The 18,228-nt window shown below is 35.1% G+C and overlaps 3 protein-coding genes and 3 non-coding genes across 8 annotated transcripts; all 6 read left to right on the top strand.

Annotated features, from left to right (window-relative positions):
- The first annotated feature begins 2,157 nt into the window (after window positions 1–2,157).
- On the top strand, window positions 2,158–3,027 carry LOC120137577 (dof zinc finger protein DOF3.1-like). Its single transcript, XM_039153301.1, has one exon. It carries the CDS (start codon window positions 2,285–2,287, stop codon window positions 3,017–3,019), a length of 735 nt encoding a protein of 244 aa, XP_039009232.1. The 5' UTR covers window positions 2,158–2,284; the 3' UTR covers window positions 3,020–3,027.
- Window positions 3,028–10,955: 7,928 nt separating this feature from the next.
- LOC120137500 (uncharacterized protein At1g51745-like) lies at window positions 10,956–14,246 on the top strand. Of its 3 annotated transcripts, none has more exons than XM_039153235.1 (3): window positions 10,956–11,509; window positions 11,624–11,760; window positions 12,930–14,246. In XM_039153235.1, exons 1-3 carry the CDS (start codon window positions 10,969–10,971, stop codon window positions 12,960–12,962), a joined length of 711 nt encoding a protein of 236 aa, XP_039009166.1. In that variant the 5' UTR covers window positions 10,956–10,968; the 3' UTR covers window positions 12,963–14,246. The 3 variants fall into 3 exon arrangements, with proteins under 3 accessions (XP_039009166.1, XP_039009163.1, XP_039009164.1); XM_039153232.1 differs by having other exon boundaries at window positions 12,930–14,245; XM_039153233.1 differs by lacking the exon at window positions 10,956–11,509 and having other exon boundaries at window positions 11,604–11,760; window positions 12,930–14,245.
- Window positions 14,247–15,507: 1,261 nt separating this feature from the next.
- LOC120137533 (60S ribosomal protein L28-1-like) lies at window positions 15,508–18,126 on the top strand. Its single transcript, XM_039153265.1, has 4 exons — window positions 15,508–15,635; window positions 15,755–15,920; window positions 16,295–16,458; window positions 17,797–18,126. The coding sequence occupies exons 2-4, from the start codon at window positions 15,773–15,775 to the stop codon at window positions 17,935–17,937; spliced, it is 453 nt and encodes a 150-aa protein (XP_039009196.1). The 5' UTR covers window positions 15,508–15,635; window positions 15,755–15,772; the 3' UTR covers window positions 17,938–18,126.
- Window positions 16,698–16,787, top strand: LOC120137624. Its single transcript, XR_005517442.1, has one exon. It is a non-coding gene; the product is annotated as a small nucleolar RNA R24 (small nucleolar RNA).
- Window positions 16,986–17,075, top strand: LOC120137625. Its single transcript, XR_005517443.1, has one exon. It is a non-coding gene; the product is annotated as a small nucleolar RNA R24 (small nucleolar RNA).
- LOC120137623 lies at window positions 17,285–17,374 on the top strand. Its single transcript, XR_005517441.1, has one exon. It is a non-coding gene; the product is annotated as a small nucleolar RNA R24 (small nucleolar RNA).
- Window positions 18,127–18,228: the final 102 nt, after the last annotated feature.

Below are 18,228 nucleotides of genomic sequence, written 5' to 3' on the forward strand. Positions count from 1 at the left end.
TCGCTTTCTTTGTTCAATCATTTTCCTAAATGTTCCTTTTGTTTTAAAAAGATTATTTTAAATGAGTTCCAATATTATGAGTATGATTAAAGAGTAATTAATACTTTTAAATTGATTTACTATTGATTCGATTGATACTGTTGTTATAATATTCATAAGATTATGTCTCGATCTAAGGATTAATAAATCATGAGTAATTTAGATATCATAAGTCTTCAACTGCCGGGATTAGACTTAATATATTTCGTACCTACTGTTTTGATTTGGAATTGGAACATCAAAATTTTAAAAGTTCAGGACTAAAAATGAACAAATTAAAGGAACGAACTGAATTGAAATAATTGAACGGTTTAGGGACTAATAGAAGAGTTTAACCAAAACAGTTCTTGTTGCCATCCCGCTAAAAAAAGGGGGGTTATCCAATGTTTATGTTGATGAAGGACACGTCGGCAACATAAACGACAGAACAGTAAATTACAGAGTAAATGGGCCCACCTCATAACTTTTCAATATTTTCCTCCGCTTATTTTATTTAGCTGTCACCGTAACACCTCACCCCCTGTCCTAATGTACTCCCACGAATCATCCTCTCGTTATAAATGTTATGGAATTATTATCGACTATTAAAATTTATAATATAATTTTTTTTTGATTATATAATGTTATTTTGTTAAGTTATTTAACTATTCATATATTTTAAAATAATCATTTTATGTTAAAAAATTGATGATAATCTTAGCTAAAACTTAACATGTTAGTTGAGATGTAATAAAATTAATTTTTATTATGTTTATTGGCACCATCATTACTCTCAAACACATAATACAATTTAAACAATATAATGTTTTAAACACTAACTTGACGATATAATATAAACATATAATCGATCCATAAAATACAATTTACACGGTTCTAGGATCAACTTTTTTGGTATCTCAGTTGATATGTTAACGTTCAGCTTAAACAGTGTCAATTTTTTAAACGAAAAAGGATGAGTTTAGAACATATGAATAGTGAGGTGATTATTTTATAACTTTTAATAGTCGGAGACTCAATAAAACAACATCCTATAGTTGAAGGATCATTTTATAACTTTTAATAGTCAATAACTCAATAAAACAACATCTTATAATTGATGGATCATTTTGTAACTTTTAATAGTTATGAGATTCAACAAGGTAATATCTTTACCCTAGAAATAAATAAAATTATGTTCGGAATTGAGTTAAATTGTTGTGAATATTGCCTTAGTGTTTAATTTATCTTTTGGATAAACCATATCATAGAGCTTTGAATTTCAGACGGTATATTATTCATAATATTGCATAATTAAGTATTTTAATCATGTGATTAAATCTTAATTTAACTTTAATTATATTATTGGGCAATTAAATTTTAACATTATGATTCGATTATTGATGCTTAAGACAACATCGCTTAAGAATCTGAATTTTCATAATATATTTGATTTTATCACTAAATTTTAAAAAAAAGTTTAATTTTAGGCCTCGATTGTTATTGGTTACATTGTTGATATCAAAATGTTCACATTTTACTCCTCTTTCTTCTCACCATATTGGTTTTTTTTAAATCAATGTCTAAAATAGGACAAAAATAAATATAAGTGATCATATGTGTAGTTAACCCTAAAATTAGATAATTGGGTCTTTATGATATTTATATTGTAATTGGCTAACCAACCAGATTACCAAAGTAAATCATATGTTGAAGGTTAATGAGACATTGTTAATCATTTCCGTTGACATATGAAGGTTAATGAGACACTGTTAATCATTTCCGTTGACACCCGCTGTCTCTCCAACCCATAAAATATTTGCACAAAAGTAAAGTGAAATCAAAGAAATTAACTTTGAGATTACCTTTTAAATTTTAATTAATTACTCAAAGCTTACTTTTTTTTTTAAATTCTATTTTGGTGGATCAAAACTCAAAAGACGAGAAGTGAATGGTCTGGACTCTTCTGCCTATTTGAAGTCTCAGTGGTCACTCTCAGTTCAGACACAGAGACAGAGATTTCTAGCTTATTCTTCTTTTTCTTACATATATTCCTTGCTTGTATAAATCCCAATATTTTGGTCTGAAAACAGGATATATATATAACAAAATATCGTTCCGGTCTTGTCTTTGTCCCGTTTCGCCACTTCACAAGCTTTAAAAGTTCTCACCTTTTCGGTTCTTTGAAACAGAAGAAGGCTGCGTTCAGACCCTCCTCATAAATTCGACGCCCACGAACCCTAATTACTGTCTAGCGATTTTGATTGAAATGCAAGGCCCGACGGGTTTTCAGCAATTGAAAGCACCGGCGTTTCCAGAGCAAGAGCAGCTGAAATGCCCGCGCTGCGACTCCTCCAACACCAAATTCTGTTACTACAACAACTACAACTTATCTCAGCCCCGCCATTTCTGCAAGAACTGCCGCCGTTACTGGACCAAGGGCGGCGCCCTTCGTAACATCCCTGTCGGCGGCGGCACCCGCAAGACCACCAAACGCTCCTCCTCCTCCAACACGAAACGCCACCCCAACCCATCTTCCGACCCGATCCAAAACCCAAAAATCCCTGACCTCTCTCCGCCGCCGACGTCGTCATCAGCGTCGATGTTTCCCCAGCAGGTTGCTTTGAACTCGGGGGTTCAGAATTCGGATTCCGAGATCGACCCGACCCGGATGTATCTCTTGCCGGTTGATAATCAGGACGGGAAGATGATGGAAATCGGAGGGAGCTTCAGCTCGCTGTTGACATCGAGTGGACAGTTCGGAAACCTTCTAGAAGGGTCCAGCTCAAATGGGTCGGGTTTAAGAGCGGGGCATAATTATGGTGGAGATTTGGATTCGGGTCGTGGTACGAATCAGAGTTCGGATCGGAATCCGGGATTGGGAGAGGGCAGTAATAACGGGGAGAGTTATTTGGGTGGCGGGGAAACAAGTTGTTGGAGTGGCGATAGCTATGGCTGGCCTCATCTTTCTATTTACACTCCAGGTTCAACTTTCCGGAGATAAGATATATATATTCTTTTAACTATTTACTAATTATAATTTTATAAATAAATCATATTTTGCTATATTGAGATAAGATATTATATTTAATTTGTGTTTGAATAAAATTTTTATTTGATAAACTATTAGTTCATATAATTATATGAACTACCAGTAATATGGGATCAATTGATTAATAATCAATACTGATGATAATAACTCATTTAACAAACATATAAAATTCAACTATCATCCATAAGTATTATTCAATATTTAGTTTACTTTTATCTTTTATATCTTTCATAATAAACCATTATATTTGCAACACATATTAAGTGTATAATTAATTATGACGTCACGAAATAATGAGAATCTTAATTGAATTATATAAAATTTAATAAATAAATTTTAATTGTTTTTATTGGTTACTGAGGCATTTATGCGGAGATTTGACAATTTTGTTGTTTGGGTGTTAATGAATTGAAAGGATAGAGAAAATCCGGCCTCCATAGTTATAGTCAAAATGTTGAAAGATTTTGTCTTTAAAGAGGTGGACAAATTTTAAGTCTCCCCTTCATTTGTATATTATTTCTTATTTCGATGTCACATCTTCACAACTTGACAAAATTCACCACATTTCCCCATTTTCAAGTGGAGCATGCATTGGATATTTTGTCTTGCAAGCTATATTCACTTCGATATTTCAAGTATCTTTTTTTTAATTGTAAAAATAATTAATATATCAATCAAACTATTATTTTATTTATGTGTACTTTTTAAATTTTGAAATTCTGATATTGACTTAAAATAATTATTAATGAAATTAAATTAAATTTTACATATATGCGTAAGTTTTAAATTTAATTCATGTTCTTCCTGTGATCATTTTAAGTATTTGTAATTTAATTATTTTGCCTTTATATTGCGGTGGTCGAGTTTTAGAATTGGAAAAGTAAAAGGATCAAAATCGAACAAATTAAATATATAAATCGAATCAATAAATTATGCATAGTACATGGTCTTTTCATAAAAATATATGAAATGAAACATATTCCACATGGGATTGCTTTTTTAACTAAAAGGAGTTGAACTTAGTTATTAAATTGGTCTTATCTTTCGATTGATGTAGAGTAATGAGACGTTAGATCTCTTAAATAAAGATCTGAATTCGAATATTAACGTTGTGACTGAAATAAATTAGACTGAAACTGTCATTTTCATAATGATGTTTTATAATAGTCGATTCAAATTAATTGACTAATGAATCGAATATCGATGATTATAAAAATATATATACAAATATAATACAAATACTTCCATGTTAACACTTTTACAATACAAATTATTAACATATAAAAATTATATAAATATAGAATGATTCATGATTATCATATATATATATATATATATATATAATAAGAATATGCTACTTGTAAGGTTTATATGGAATGCTTATTCAGTTATTCTCTTGGTGACCTTAATGGTCCACCCACTATACTGTGTTATTGGACCACCCTTTTGGGTTTGACAATGTCTTGTAATCTCGTAAGTAGGGATTCAAACCACGGTTGTAATCGCGTTTTTAGTCACGTCAAGTCATGTTTGTCATTATTATGAATATAATGTGTGTTATTATGAGGATTGCAAATAATGCGGTAAAAACCGCTACTGCTATATCACATACACTATCACGATTACAGACTACTATTTAAATCTGTGCTCGCAAGTGGAACAACAAATTGGAGAAATTATTAGGCTTGGAAGAAAAATGAAAAAAAATGGCTGGAAGCAAGTTTCTTGGAGAAAGGAGGGTCGTAATTTTTAAAGGACTAAAATGAAAATTTTGATAAAGTTGCATAATTTGTGTATGCTGGTCCTCCTATACTGCTGGCAATTGGCAACTTGGACTCCTACTTGTCGTCACTAGTTGGAAACGATAGAGAATTTAAATTTAATTGAATTTAATATAATTATACGACGATTATTTATGGATGCTGTTTAAAAGAGTCGATTCTTTTAATTTAATTTGTGTGAAAATTAAAGATATTCTTAGTATGTGTTAATAAATTATTGGGTAAAGTAGGTAAATAGTCTCCCGACTACAGGGTATTACTTTGTTAAGTCCCTTAATTATTAAAAATTATAAAATAGTCCTTTAACTCTAGGATACTACTTTGTAGAGTCTCCCGACTACTAAAAATTATAAAACGGTCATCTGATAACTCATATGTTTCAAACTCATCCTTTTCCGTTAAAAAATTAATGATTGTCTGAATTGGATATTAATGTACTGATTGAGATATGATAAAATATGATCTCAAAATCTCAAACGACTATATAATTCAAATAATTTTGGGATTAGATTTATTATATTTCAGTCAGCGGGTTACCGTCTATATAATTCAAATAATTTTTGGGATCAAATTTATTATATTTCAGTCGGCGGTTTAACATCCAGCTTGGACGACTGTCAAATTTTCAACAAAAAATGATGAATTTAAAACATATGAATAGTCAAATAACCATTTTGTAACTTTTAATAGTCGAAAGACTAAAAAAAGTAACACCCTATAGTCAGGAGATAGTTTTGTAACTTTTAATAATTAATGGAACTCAACACAATATCATTTATAGTTGGGGGACCATTTATGTATTTTACCCTAAGTTCTTTTGGTATTTCATTCGGCCACCAATTTGAAGAGTAAGAAGCCTCTGACTTTGCTTCATTCTCCCACTTAATTTAATGTCAACATCATTGAATGCGAAATGTGTTGCCATAATTTGTTTTATCTTTGACTTAATTATTTTTCGGTGAAGAAAGAATATAACTAAGCAGCTACAGTGCTCATTATATCATCCTGAAGGATTGCTTGGATCTCTGACGGGGGAGAGAGATAATGAACACAGTCATGGATTCTTCTATCTGCTAGCTTCGCCATCATATCCGCGACCTTATTGTTGTTCCGGGGTATATACTGTAATTGTACTATCCATTCAATCCATCTCTATACGCTGCTTTGATTGCGGCCGATGCTTCCAAACTATTCATCTCTAGTACAACTCGAGTTTCCTGCAATTCCCAAGCACGTAAGAGTCCTATATACGCTCCCCAAAGCTCAGCATCAAAAATCGAACTAATTCCGATGAACTTGGCAAATCCCATCTTCCACTCTCCCTCGGCGCTGCGAATAACTCCTCCACAGGCAGTGACTCCGGTTTCTCGATTTCTAGCTCCATCTGAGTTAACTCTCGTCCAGTTAAGATTTGATCTTGCTCTTCTTTCATTTGCAATTCTGCAGCTCGATGATGAAGGACCATGCAGCGTCCTCGCCATTAATGCACGGCAAGTATTTTCCGTTAAGTGTTTGCCCCGTTCAATCACTGATCTATTGTCATCCACCTCCACATTGAACGCTATAGAGTTCCGATATAGCCAGATATGCCAGATTAATGCCCCGAAAATAATATCCCAGTTAGCAGGTTGCCGGATAAAATCTTTAGCATCGCCAAGATTCATGGCCATCCATGCATGAAAATTCATTTCAATAAATTCATGAAGTCGTTCTGACTTTACCACTGCTATCCATACCGTCATTGCCGATGAGCACTGTCGAAACAAGTGATTAACCAACTGCTGCAAAGCAAATCGGATATATATGCTCGGTGGAAGTATTATGATGAAGCAAAGCCTTGGAATGAAAGGTGTGATGTCGCAATTCCCTGTGGTTCTCAAAATGAATTTGACCAGGCTGATGCCATTAACTTGGTAAATTCAGGTTGTCGTATACTTGTAGAAGGTAGTAGTCTGTAATATGAATTGCAAAACATTTTATATCTTTCCACTGGAAGAAATATAATTCAAATTATATTAGCTAATAGCCGTGTGCTATTGTGGTCTTCCTAGGCTCCAACATGCCTTGCACTCCTGAGACCTGAAGCAAGTTGATTTATTGAAGAAGGCTAATGTCATCATTGCTCCTGCCATGGCTGCCGCTGCTGGAGGGGTGCGACCTTTACTTTCAACATTATCTTGATGAAATCGATCTTTATTATCATAGTTTAATTATGATGCACGCACTCCTTTCATCTGCTTTTGCTCAAATTTAGAATAGACTTGACTTTCCTTCTAAAGAAGAAAAATGTTAATGAAATAATTTCTTAATTCTGTAATGATAAAAGAATATGCAATTCTAGAGTTGAGGGGTCAAACCCTCAATTCTTGTGAATTTAATATATGCATTTTTGAAGCATAACGGGAATTTTTCGGACTGTTCATACTCATATGTATTGGAATATGATGCTTTGAAAGGAGAAGAGAGCCTCGCTTTGATAGCAAAAGGGAAATTGAACATAAATTATGGGGTTTTAAGATCCAAAATCCAATAAAAAAAAACTATTTCATTCTCTTCAACAGGAGAAACATCATTTAAGCTTTAACAGCGAATGGCAGATATGCTGGTTTAGGATTTTTTGGCTAGGTTTGTGCTACCTCTGACTGAGTTTTGTATCTAGTTAAGTTATGACCAAATTTGGTGAAGATTGTTTTCATTGCGTATATATTAACTCGCAGGAAGCAATGAAACAGACATTCAATAGAGCACTGAAAGCAGCAAATGATTTCGGTTATCAAAAAGAAAGTCCGAAGTAAGTTTTTTTCGGCGTTAGCACTAGCGCTACCTTCATAGTTGAAGCCTTTTGCTCATTAATTTTTTTTTCTTTTTCCTTTGTGCATGGTACATGAATCGAACACAAATTTTAACATGCTGCAGATCTGGTATTACCAGATTCTTTCACCAAAATGCTGTGATCAGACTGTTTTTATTAAAGTCGAGTCAAGTTCTGCAATACATATTATACAGTTTTGCTCTGGACCAGAAAAATTCTATTGCCAATCTATGCAGTGTGGTTATTTGGTGATCATCTTTATACTTCCCTAAAGATCTTGCCAGGCTTTGGAATGTATAATAGCTGGAAATACATTGCTTGAGAACCTAAGATCTGGTAACGTATGTTATTTCAGGCTTGGGTGCAAGTGTTGGATACATGGTAACAATTCATCTTTTTACTATGCTCATGTCCTTAATATCATCCAACAAGGGTACTAGAAGAGTCGTACTGACATAGGTAGTTACTGATATCATGTTATTCTGAATTCTAAGCAATCTATTGTTTCACATTCTCTTTCATCGTTATCGTTTAACAGGGTTTTGCTACACGGAGCGGTCATCTCCGCCTTTCTGGCCATCGCTCAAGACATAACTGATCAAGGATGTGTACAGAAAAACAAAGTTATTTATTGTGATCAGTACCAATGACCACCATTTCGAGACTTACATTCCATGGCAAGAAAACTGGAGAGCTATTAACTTATTTGTATCTTCATTGGAATCATTACAGGATAAAAAAAATAGGCATGACTGATCTTATTGTAACATACATGTAATGTTGTAGTAGTGCCTAGTGCAAGACATGGAAATGGATGAGTTATTTTATAATTTCATTGGAATAGGAATTTGGATGAGCAGTGTGTGATGATAGTTGTAAGGTTGGGATAGGAAACCATTTTAATTTTTTGGCCTGCCTGTAATACTTTCCCTATGAAAATTTGTAAAGCTCCAGTGTTAAGTGTGTTTCTCACATACTTTGACAAACATTAATTGGAAATAAAACATTATTATTATTATGTTAAGGCCAATAATGTCTTCTATATTTTTTCATTTTCTAACCGTGCAATGTATTTTATGTATAAATAATTGAAAATTTCCTAATTTGCTTAGAATGTGAAAGTAATACACATCGTTGAATTCACCAACAATTGCAGATCGGCGGTTCGGAAAACATTCGTATGTTACCAACGTGCACAATTGAAGTACACTGCCAGAACAATTTTACAATCGAATTTTGGTTCATAAATTTTCTTTTTTTATTTTTCTGGCTTCATTTTCCCACCTTTCAACCAAAATAGCCAAAGGGAAACAAAAGGTGCGTTTTAATTCTTGATTTTCTGTTTGATGATTCGTAGTCCAAATAGGCCTCTTCCGTTGTTCTTTTCTTCGTAAAAAGGCTTCTTTTTCCTATCCTTCTATCCCCCAGTCTGTACTCTGCAGAGACGAAAATCCCACTGAGATCTTTTGACACAAGTCTTGACAAAGAAAGTGAAGTTAAAAGAACTTGCAAGTATGTTCAAGTATAAAGGGAAAAAACAGAAAAATGGATATTTAATTAAATAGTGGGAATGTAAACACACAATGTAATTTTCAGGAAGAAAGAAGAAAGTTTCCTCGGATCTTTTTTTCTGTTTGGTTTAATCTGGGTTTGTTTTTTCTTTGCCATCTAGATCTTTTTTCTGCATAAATTCGTGCTAGCTTAGGTTTTTATCTCTCTTTCACGCCTTTCTCTTTTCTGGGTTTTCTTTGACGTTTTAAGTTGCATGCAGGAATAAGCTTTCTTTTTAATGATTTTTTTCCTTAAAAATTCCAGGTTTTGAATGGTGTATTCATTTGTTCGAGCAGTCAACTACTTTTTTTATTATTATTTTAGAGTTCTGGGTTTTCCTCTAAACGGAGTTTTAAGGATTGACTTTTAAAGATCAGGTTGTTTTTAGAACACTTTTAGGAGGATTTATTTGTTGGAAAAGGGTTTTTTGGGGGGGTGGGGGGGGTTTCTGATGGGGAGCCCCGATGATCCCAACAGAAAGGATATTGATGCATTTGTGGGTGGCTTGGTTTGTGTTCGACGCAGAAACGGTTCGTGGTGGCCGGGTCGGATTATGGGCCTTGACGAGCTCCCTGGAGGCTGTTTAGTATCTCCGAGATCCGGTACTCCTGTTAAGCTTATTGGTCGTGAAGATGCAAGCGTGTGGGGCCTTTTATTTTTTAGCATTTTAATCAAGTCCTTTTGTTTAGCAGTTTTGGAACCCTTCTTTTAGTGTTGCCAATCAATTATCAGATGCTTAGAAGGAGAGGAAGGGGGGGGGGGGGAACTTGCAGACATATATATTGCCTTTCCTTTCTGCACTTTCATGGACCATATGGTGGAAAGCTCAGCATTGGCAATACAGTGACTGGTTGCGTGTCTGTATTGTTATAGCTTATAATCCTTTTACTGATTTTTGTTTCAACCCCCTGTTGTGGTCTCTTTAAACTGGTATTGGCTTATGTGCATTGGTTAGCTGGGCCCGAAAAATAAATGTCTAAATCAGTTCACTGGGTCAGTGTTTGATCTGTCCCAAGTTAGTAGAGGTTGTAGCCATCTCTTCTCATAATTGTCACAGCTTGTGACCTTGAGACAATGTATTGATGCTATAGAAAAATACCGACATTATCCAAGTTGTGTGAAACTGGTTGTTGTTTTCGTTTCTAGATTCTGGTGATTTAGATTCAAGGTTTTACCTTTATCATCTCATCATGTCTATCTTTAGACCTTGTTCATTGCTTATTGATTTATGGGTGAAGTCCTGTCAGAGCTGCGTTCTCTTTATTTTCTTATTTTAATTAATGTTTGAATCCTCTCTCCCCCCAATTAAGAAAATCTTGAATTGATGGTCTTTGAAAGGGTTGAAATATTGAATGAGAGGAAGCCTTTCAGTCAATGATCACTCATCACCATCGAATGGAATGACTTTAGTGTGCTTGGCTTGACTTCTTTTTGCTTTCTATCTGTTGATAAAATTTCATTGTTTTTTTCTTTAGGGACTGGTATAATCTTGAAAAGTCTAAGCTGGTAAAGGCTTTTCGGTGTGGAGAATATAATAAATGTATTGCGAAAGCGAAGGCTTCGGCAGCATGTTCTAGCAAGAAGGCAGTGAAATATGCTCGATGAGATGATGCTATTCTCCATGCTCTTGAGATTGAGAGTGCACGCTTAGGCAAGGATCATCCAGATTATTTCTACAGAAAAGATCATTCTGGTGGTGATAATAGAAATATCATTCTGGTGGTGATAATGATTGTTTGGCCAAAGAGTCACTTAACATGTCACGTTCTGGAAAAGAAAATGAGGATGGAATGAGTGGGTCTGAGGATGACTCGAACTCAGCTCCTGAATTATCACAGTCTTGCACATCCTTTGAAGAGACAAATCTTATTAATGGTACTAAGAGGCGCTCTATGCTGGGAAAGAGAAGAAAAACCCCCAATGATTCAGACGATGACGGAGCAGAAGGAATCAAACGTATGATAGGACTTGAGGATCTAGGCATGATTGTGGGATCGAAAAGAAAAGTCCAGGCTGCAGGGTTGCTTGAGTCTGATCAACAAGAGAATGCTTCATTTTGTAGACCAAGCACTAGCAACTGCCTGTCTAATGGAGGTCCAATAAATGATAGCAGAAATCATTCTTCATCACTGAAAAGGAAGAGATCTCAATTGGCGAATGTTCATGAAATCCTGAAAAGGAAAAACCGCCGCAGACCGTTGACCAAGGTTTTGGAGACTACAGCTATGGTTCCAGTTCCAGTTGCTTTTGATGAACTTCCAAGCTCAAGTACTTTGTTCAGTAGGGGACTTTATGAAAGTAAGGTTTCTGGAATGGATTCTAATGAATATCGGAAAACTATTTCTGCAGTAATCAACAACAACAATAACAATGGAATTTCATGTGAGGATGGTGCTTCCTTAAATGTTTTAGAACATGCTGCTGATGCTTCTCAAACAAATAATAAGACAAAAACAATGAAATTTCGAGCATACCAGAGTTGGCTGAGAATGAATCTTCTGACAGGCTATTTGATGTGCCATTTTTCGGAGAAGATAAACCATCTGCGGGTATTATGGGTTAAACATTTATAAACTATAGTATTTCTTATTATTACTGCATTTTCTGCGTAACATATCCTGCTACCTTTATAAATTCTTGTCGTATTGATTGTGCTTTTATTTGGGGTGTGTTGTTTTGGTGGGTGGTAGGAAATGTATATTTTAGATTATTTTTTATTTCATGAATTGTCATTGTTCACTATGTTTCTAATGTGTGTATAATGTTGGTTTTGTGTGGATCCTTAGGAATATTCCTGCCTGCATTTAGCTTTTGTAGTAGTGAGAGCTGCGTTTAGCAGTAGTGTACCCTTGAAAGTACATACACAGAGGAAGACACACATACATATGTGTGTTGGCAATTCAGAACATTTGGAGCAACTGTTTACCAACTGGTCTACTTATTCAAAATTTTTGTTCACCAATCAAATTAGCTGGACTCAATCCTGTTTGACTCTTTAGGGCTTCTAAATGTCCATAAGTAATGAACTGCCATAGCTGGGTTGTCTAAATCAGTGTTGCCAAGGGTATTGTGCTCTATATCATTAGAACCTGTATAAGCTTGAGATGAATTCTCTAACTGTAAAAATTGACCTAGCATGGTCGTGGATTGGAAGTTAAACATGTTGACGTTTATGCTATCACACTAAAATACTGAAATGGATACTGCATGTTAATAAGGGCATAATTTTGACCGATAACATGAATTGTCCTGCTAGAAGCCCCTGTTGAATGGCAATTTGCCTGGATTCTTAAGTTTGATTAAAGACATGAGATTCCCTTTGTTTAAGGATTTCTTTTCCTTGGCTTTTCGTGCACCTTTTCTACCAGAATTTGTTTCTGGTATAACTGATTCAGTTTGAAATAAGGTTAGTTTAGTGGCAGATCTGCTTCCTTCTTCCATTGTTTTCTTTGCCTGTTATTCCTTTTCTAACGTGAAGATGTTGATTTAAGTGCATGGTCTGATTATACATTTTGTTGGACGAAGTATTCCTTATTGATTGTTTCATTTATGGATTTTTCTTGCAAAATCTCCAGTTTGTGATGACTCAATGTGTATGCAGTCTCCCCCTGAACTTGATTCCCTTATCGTTTACTCATTCTTGTATTATGCTTCTATACAATTTACTTTTTCGTCTGTGGAGAGTTGGAGACTGATATATCGATTTTGATTCTGGCAGATTTTACTCCAATATTGTATCGTGTTCATCTGAGACACCTGAAGTTGGTGATATGGGAAGACAAGCTGAAGTTGAGAGGCATAATGAGTCTGTTTATTCCAGATCGGTGGATGTTCAAACAGCTAGTATTAGCAAGAGAACACAAGAAGGTGCTGCAGAGTGGCAGTTAAAAGGAAAGAGGAAGTCAAGACAAATAAGTGAAAAACAAAAACAAGACCCTAGAAAATATGCTGACATGATTGATGAACCAAATACTTATGTGGGAGGTATAAATCATTTGGATGGATTTTCTCGGGGCTTTGATCAGAAAGTTGACTGCAAAACTGTTGAAGATCAGCTTGATGGGTTCAGGGATTGGAAGTATCGGCAGCCTTGTGTGAGAGGGTCAATAGTGGAGGCAAAAGTACTCACTGATGGTTCCATTAACCCTCAAAGGTCGCATCTGTACCGCCAGTCCCGTTATACTGTAAACCCCAGATATCAGACGACAGATTTCCCTAGAAAAACTTATTCTGCCGATTCATCGTTATATGACATTAAGATTGATGTGAAAGCTGACTATCAACCACGGCATGTTCCATTAGTTTCCCTCGTGAGTAAACTGGACGGTAAAGCCGTAGTAGGTCATCCTCTGACAGTTGAGGCTTTGAACAATGTTTATTGTGACAATTCGAGTCAAGAAGTTGCCATGGAGTGCACTGAACCTGACCATTCATGGAAGCAAAATTCAGGTGGACGAGTTCCTAGAAAGCATATAAAATCGCAACTGCAATTCCCACATTGTAAACGAAAAAAAGCAAAGAAATCTAGACTATTGTCCAAGAAGATTAGAAGATTGTCTTCATTGACTGGTCAGAAGCTAGGTGTGGCCGTCAAGAAACCGGTTGTCATGAAGCCCAAAGGTCCTGTAATAGCTTGCATCACTCTGAAGCTAGTCTTCAGCAGGATAAAAAAATCATTGAATGGCCCACCACTGCCATCACACCGATCTTTAACATCAGGCAATTCATGAGTAAGAGATCCAAAACCGCATTGAAAATTCAACTTAGAACCGGCAGCTGGTAGGTAGCCCTTTTATCTTAAAACCAACAGAACAAACAACATTGGGTGGTTGTAGAAGGAAACTGTTAAAAGGACTATGAAGGATGATGAAGAACAAGTCTTCCCTGGCTTTGTATATATGAAAATGTAACACCAGTTGACGGGCAAAGGCCTAAAGAGGGCATTAGACAAGATCCACGACTTAGTGTTTTTTCCATGAATTCAGGTTGATTTAGGGTTGAATAACCTAAATTTTGGCAATTATACATTTTCAATTTTGTTGGCTTTGGGACTATGATTTGATAATTTATTCCAATCCCTAAAGCCTCTTTCTTTTTAGTTTAGATGATTTTTCTGTCCTGCTTATTCCATCTTTCCTTCTTTGTTCTATTTCGAGTTTATTCAATAGATTTGGGAAAAAACAAGTTGTATAATTTACCCTTTTCTTTCTCTTCATTTTAGGTACTTATATGTTGATAGTTTTTTTTTATATAGAATTACGAGGAAATACAAGGCAGTGTGTGTTTAAACTCTCAACCGTATTTAAAGAGTCTCAATCATTTGAAAATTAAAGCTCATCCCTTGTATATGCTCATAAGTTGGTAGACTTGTATGTTCGATTAATGTTGTCATATGGCTTGCTGACATGTGGTTTTATAAGGATTGTGATATGAAAATGAGGGTGAAAATTACCGTCATGAGTATTGTTCATCGAAGTTTCACGACTTTTCCTGGGATATTGGGAGAATAAATGGGGATGCTGGTAAGAGGAGTGTGCAGGTTGTGGATGTTTAGAGTGCAGGTTTTTGTGTAATTGCAAGAAATGAGTTGTGGATGGTAGGGGAAAGCAAGTTGAAGCAGATGATGCTTTGCTAGCTGGGAAATGAATGTAATTTTGGAATCAGACTCCCAACGATTGCTATTGAGCAATGTAAGAAGGATGAAGCTAGGAAATGGGAAGCAGGTAATATTTTAGTTGATATTAGTATTTCCTTGTGTGAAAACAAGTTTACATTCAGCAGGTGACCGGCTTGCTCGGTATTGCAGGGATGGTCTACCACCGGCGACGATTCTGAACAACCATGTGAATAGGAATGACCGGTTCACCCTGACCCGATAATAATGGTGATTCCAGAAATTTAAAAATTGGGTCCAGAATTTTACTATCTTTTTTCTAAAATTAATGGGTATGCAATTTTTTCCTCTTTTTTCCTTAACACATTAAATTAAATTTAACTATTTTTATAAAATACAATTAACATAATTGGGGTCCAAAATAATTACATGACATATTAACAATAAAACAAAAATATATGTTCATAGTTAATCAACTAATAATTTTCATAATTAATCAACAAAAATATATTTTTTACTATTTTGATAAAAAAAAATTGAAAAACTAGGACTAAAAACTCCAAAAAGAAAAATAAAGAGTAAAATAATCTTTGGTTAGGGATAATTTTCGTATTTTATATCATGTTTTAAATCTAGGTTTTCCAAAAGTAATTGGGCCGTAAAATATGATCCACACAACCAAAAGAGCCCAAAACTAAGCCTTCAACCTTGGAAGAAACCCTAAAAACCCTAAAAAGGATTCCATAAATTGATTGATTTGTTTGATTCTGGCCGCGGCTTCAGTCTTCCTATAATAAACCCTAGGAACCAGCAGGTTCTTTTTGTATTCTTATCGCTGTGTTATTAGTTCGTTCTTTATCTTGTTTGATTTGTTTTAGAGTGTTTCAGATCTTACAAAGGGGTGCATTTTTTTTATGGTGGATCTGGTGCAGTGAGGTGCAGAGAAAATGGCGACAGTTCCAGGACAGTTAATCTGGGAGGTAGTGAAGAAGAACAATTGCTTTTTGGTGAAGCAGTTCGGAAGAGGAACTGCTGGCGTTCGATTCAGCAAAGAGCCTAACAATCTCTACAATCTCAACTCATACAAACACTCTGGTATTCTTTTGATCCCAAAGTTTTCACTTTTTCTTTTTTCATGGACGATTTGTTGATGTTGAACTCAGGCTTGTTGCAAAAGGAATGAAACTGAGTAAAAGTGAAATGAAAATTTTGTTATATGCATATCCAAATGTTTTGTATTTAAGTTGTAATTGATGTGGAACTTAAAGCAATGTCAATGTAAAATAAGGTTGTGTTGTCTAGATAATGGTTTCAAGTTGAAACATGAATTTGTCACTCGTACAAGGTCTGATGCTGTACTTCTATTTTTATATATTGTTTAATCCCCTAATTTCTACGGATTCTGAACATCAAAATGTGTTCTTTGAGTTCTAATTTACTTGTTCTTTTCTGGATCCATGTAATTTTAGGGTTGGCAAACAAGAAAACAGTAACCATTCAGCCCGGGGGAAAAGATCAGTCTGTGCTGTTAGCAACCACCAAGACTAAGAAGCAGAACAAGCCGTCGGTCTTGCTTCACAATTCTGTCATGAAAAAGGAGTTCCCCAGGATGGTGAAGGCAGTAAAAAACCAGGTATATAGGAACAAGCCATCGGTCTTTGCTATTGATATTTGGCAGAAAAAAATCTTGTTTTTCTTGCTTAATGTTATTGTTGCTGAAAGAAGAATTTTTTTTGCTTATGCTTATTTAGTGTTAGTTCTTAAACAACTGGCAAAAGTTGTTGGATTGCTTTCTTGAATGATCATTTGTCTAGAGGTGTGGTTTTTCAGTTTGTGTGCATATTCAAATTTATTTTTTCTTGGAAGTTGTTTCTTGCAGTGATGAAGCAATAACATGCAAGAAGGATCCATTTGTTGGATTCTTCTGTGAAAAATACTTGTTACGCTTGGCTTCTGAGCTTCCAAAGTTTAAACAGTCATATTCAATGAGAAGGATTGTAGAATATAGTTGCAAATCTGCACTGTGTGTGGAATTTTCCCCTCTAACCTTTATGTAGCTGGCTTATGTCATGCTTGCTCTTGTATTATGTCCCTTTTTTATTTTGTCTAGATGTGTGATTTGATTGCTTATCCAAATTTGTGTTTTCTTGGAAGATTTGGCTTGCAGTGATGAAGCAATAACATGTAAGAAGGATCTATTTGTTGGATTCTTCTATGAGATGTGCTTGTTACGCTTGGCTTCTGAGCTTCCAAAGTTTAAACAATGCATGTTTGGTGAAAAGGATTTAGAATATCATTGCAAATCTGTACTATGTGTGTCTGTATGTGAAATTTCCCTCCTCTAAAGTTCATGTAGCTAGCTTATGTCATGCTTGCTCTTGTATTATGTCCCTTTTTAATTTGTCTAGAGGTGTGGTTTCCGTGCATATTGGAATATAATTTTTTTTTGGAAGATTTGTGTTGCTGTGATGAAGCAATAACATGTAAGAAGGATCTATTTGTTGGATTCTTCTATGAGATGTGCTTGTTACGCTTGGCTTCTGAGCTTCCAACATTTAAAAAGTGAATATTTGCTGAAAAGAATTTTAGAATATCATTGAAAATCTGTGTATGCGCATGCATATGTGCTCAATTCCCTCCTCTAAAGTTCATGTAGCTAGCTTTTGTCATGTTTGTTTTTGTATTATGTCCCTATCACGCAAAACAGCAAAAGAGGAAGGTACATAAGAGCAGGCATAACATAAGCTAGCTACATTAACTTCAAGGGGGAAATTGAGCATGTATATATTCAATGACATTCATTAATTCTTTTCATGAAATCATTTTGTAGTTTTCTATGATATTTTGAGATTCGATTTCTTTGTTTTCAGTAATGTTCTTCCAATTTTATCCTATGTAGTCTTTAGTTGTCTCACCATTCATTCCAATTACAAATTGCCCTCCTAATGCTCTATGCTTGAAATAATTTCAGGTGACAGAAAACTACTACAGGCCGGATTTAACCAAAGCAGCCCTTGCAAGGCTGAGTGCTGTGCATAATAGTCTGAAAGTTGCGAAGTCAGGTGTCAAGAAGAGGAACAGGCAAGCGTTTAAGATACGTGGCAGGAAGTAGGCTAGGCAAGTTTAAGTTGTATTGCGCCACGATTTTCATTCTAGACTACACTGGCTTTTGAAGTTGGCTTATTGTCAATCGTTGTTGTAGCTGGGGTGGTGGATTTTACGTCTAGATTGTGAAGCAGATATTCATGGTCATTGCTAGTTTGTTTTCCGAATTATGTATTATGGTAGAATTTTGAGCATTTTCTTGTCATTATCTTGTTGTCATACAATGGCTGCATTGTGAAACGTATTCATGGAAGTTATAATCTTTCAAGCACAAAATCTTTTGGGTAAATTATTTCTC

Source organism: Hibiscus syriacus, unplaced genomic scaffold (assembly GCF_006381635.1).
Source record: "Hibiscus syriacus cultivar Baekdansim isolate YM2019G1 unplaced genomic scaffold, ASM638163v2 tig00110674_pilon, whole genome shotgun sequence".
NCBI lineage: Eukaryota > Viridiplantae > Streptophyta > Magnoliopsida > Malvales > Malvaceae > Hibiscus > Hibiscus syriacus.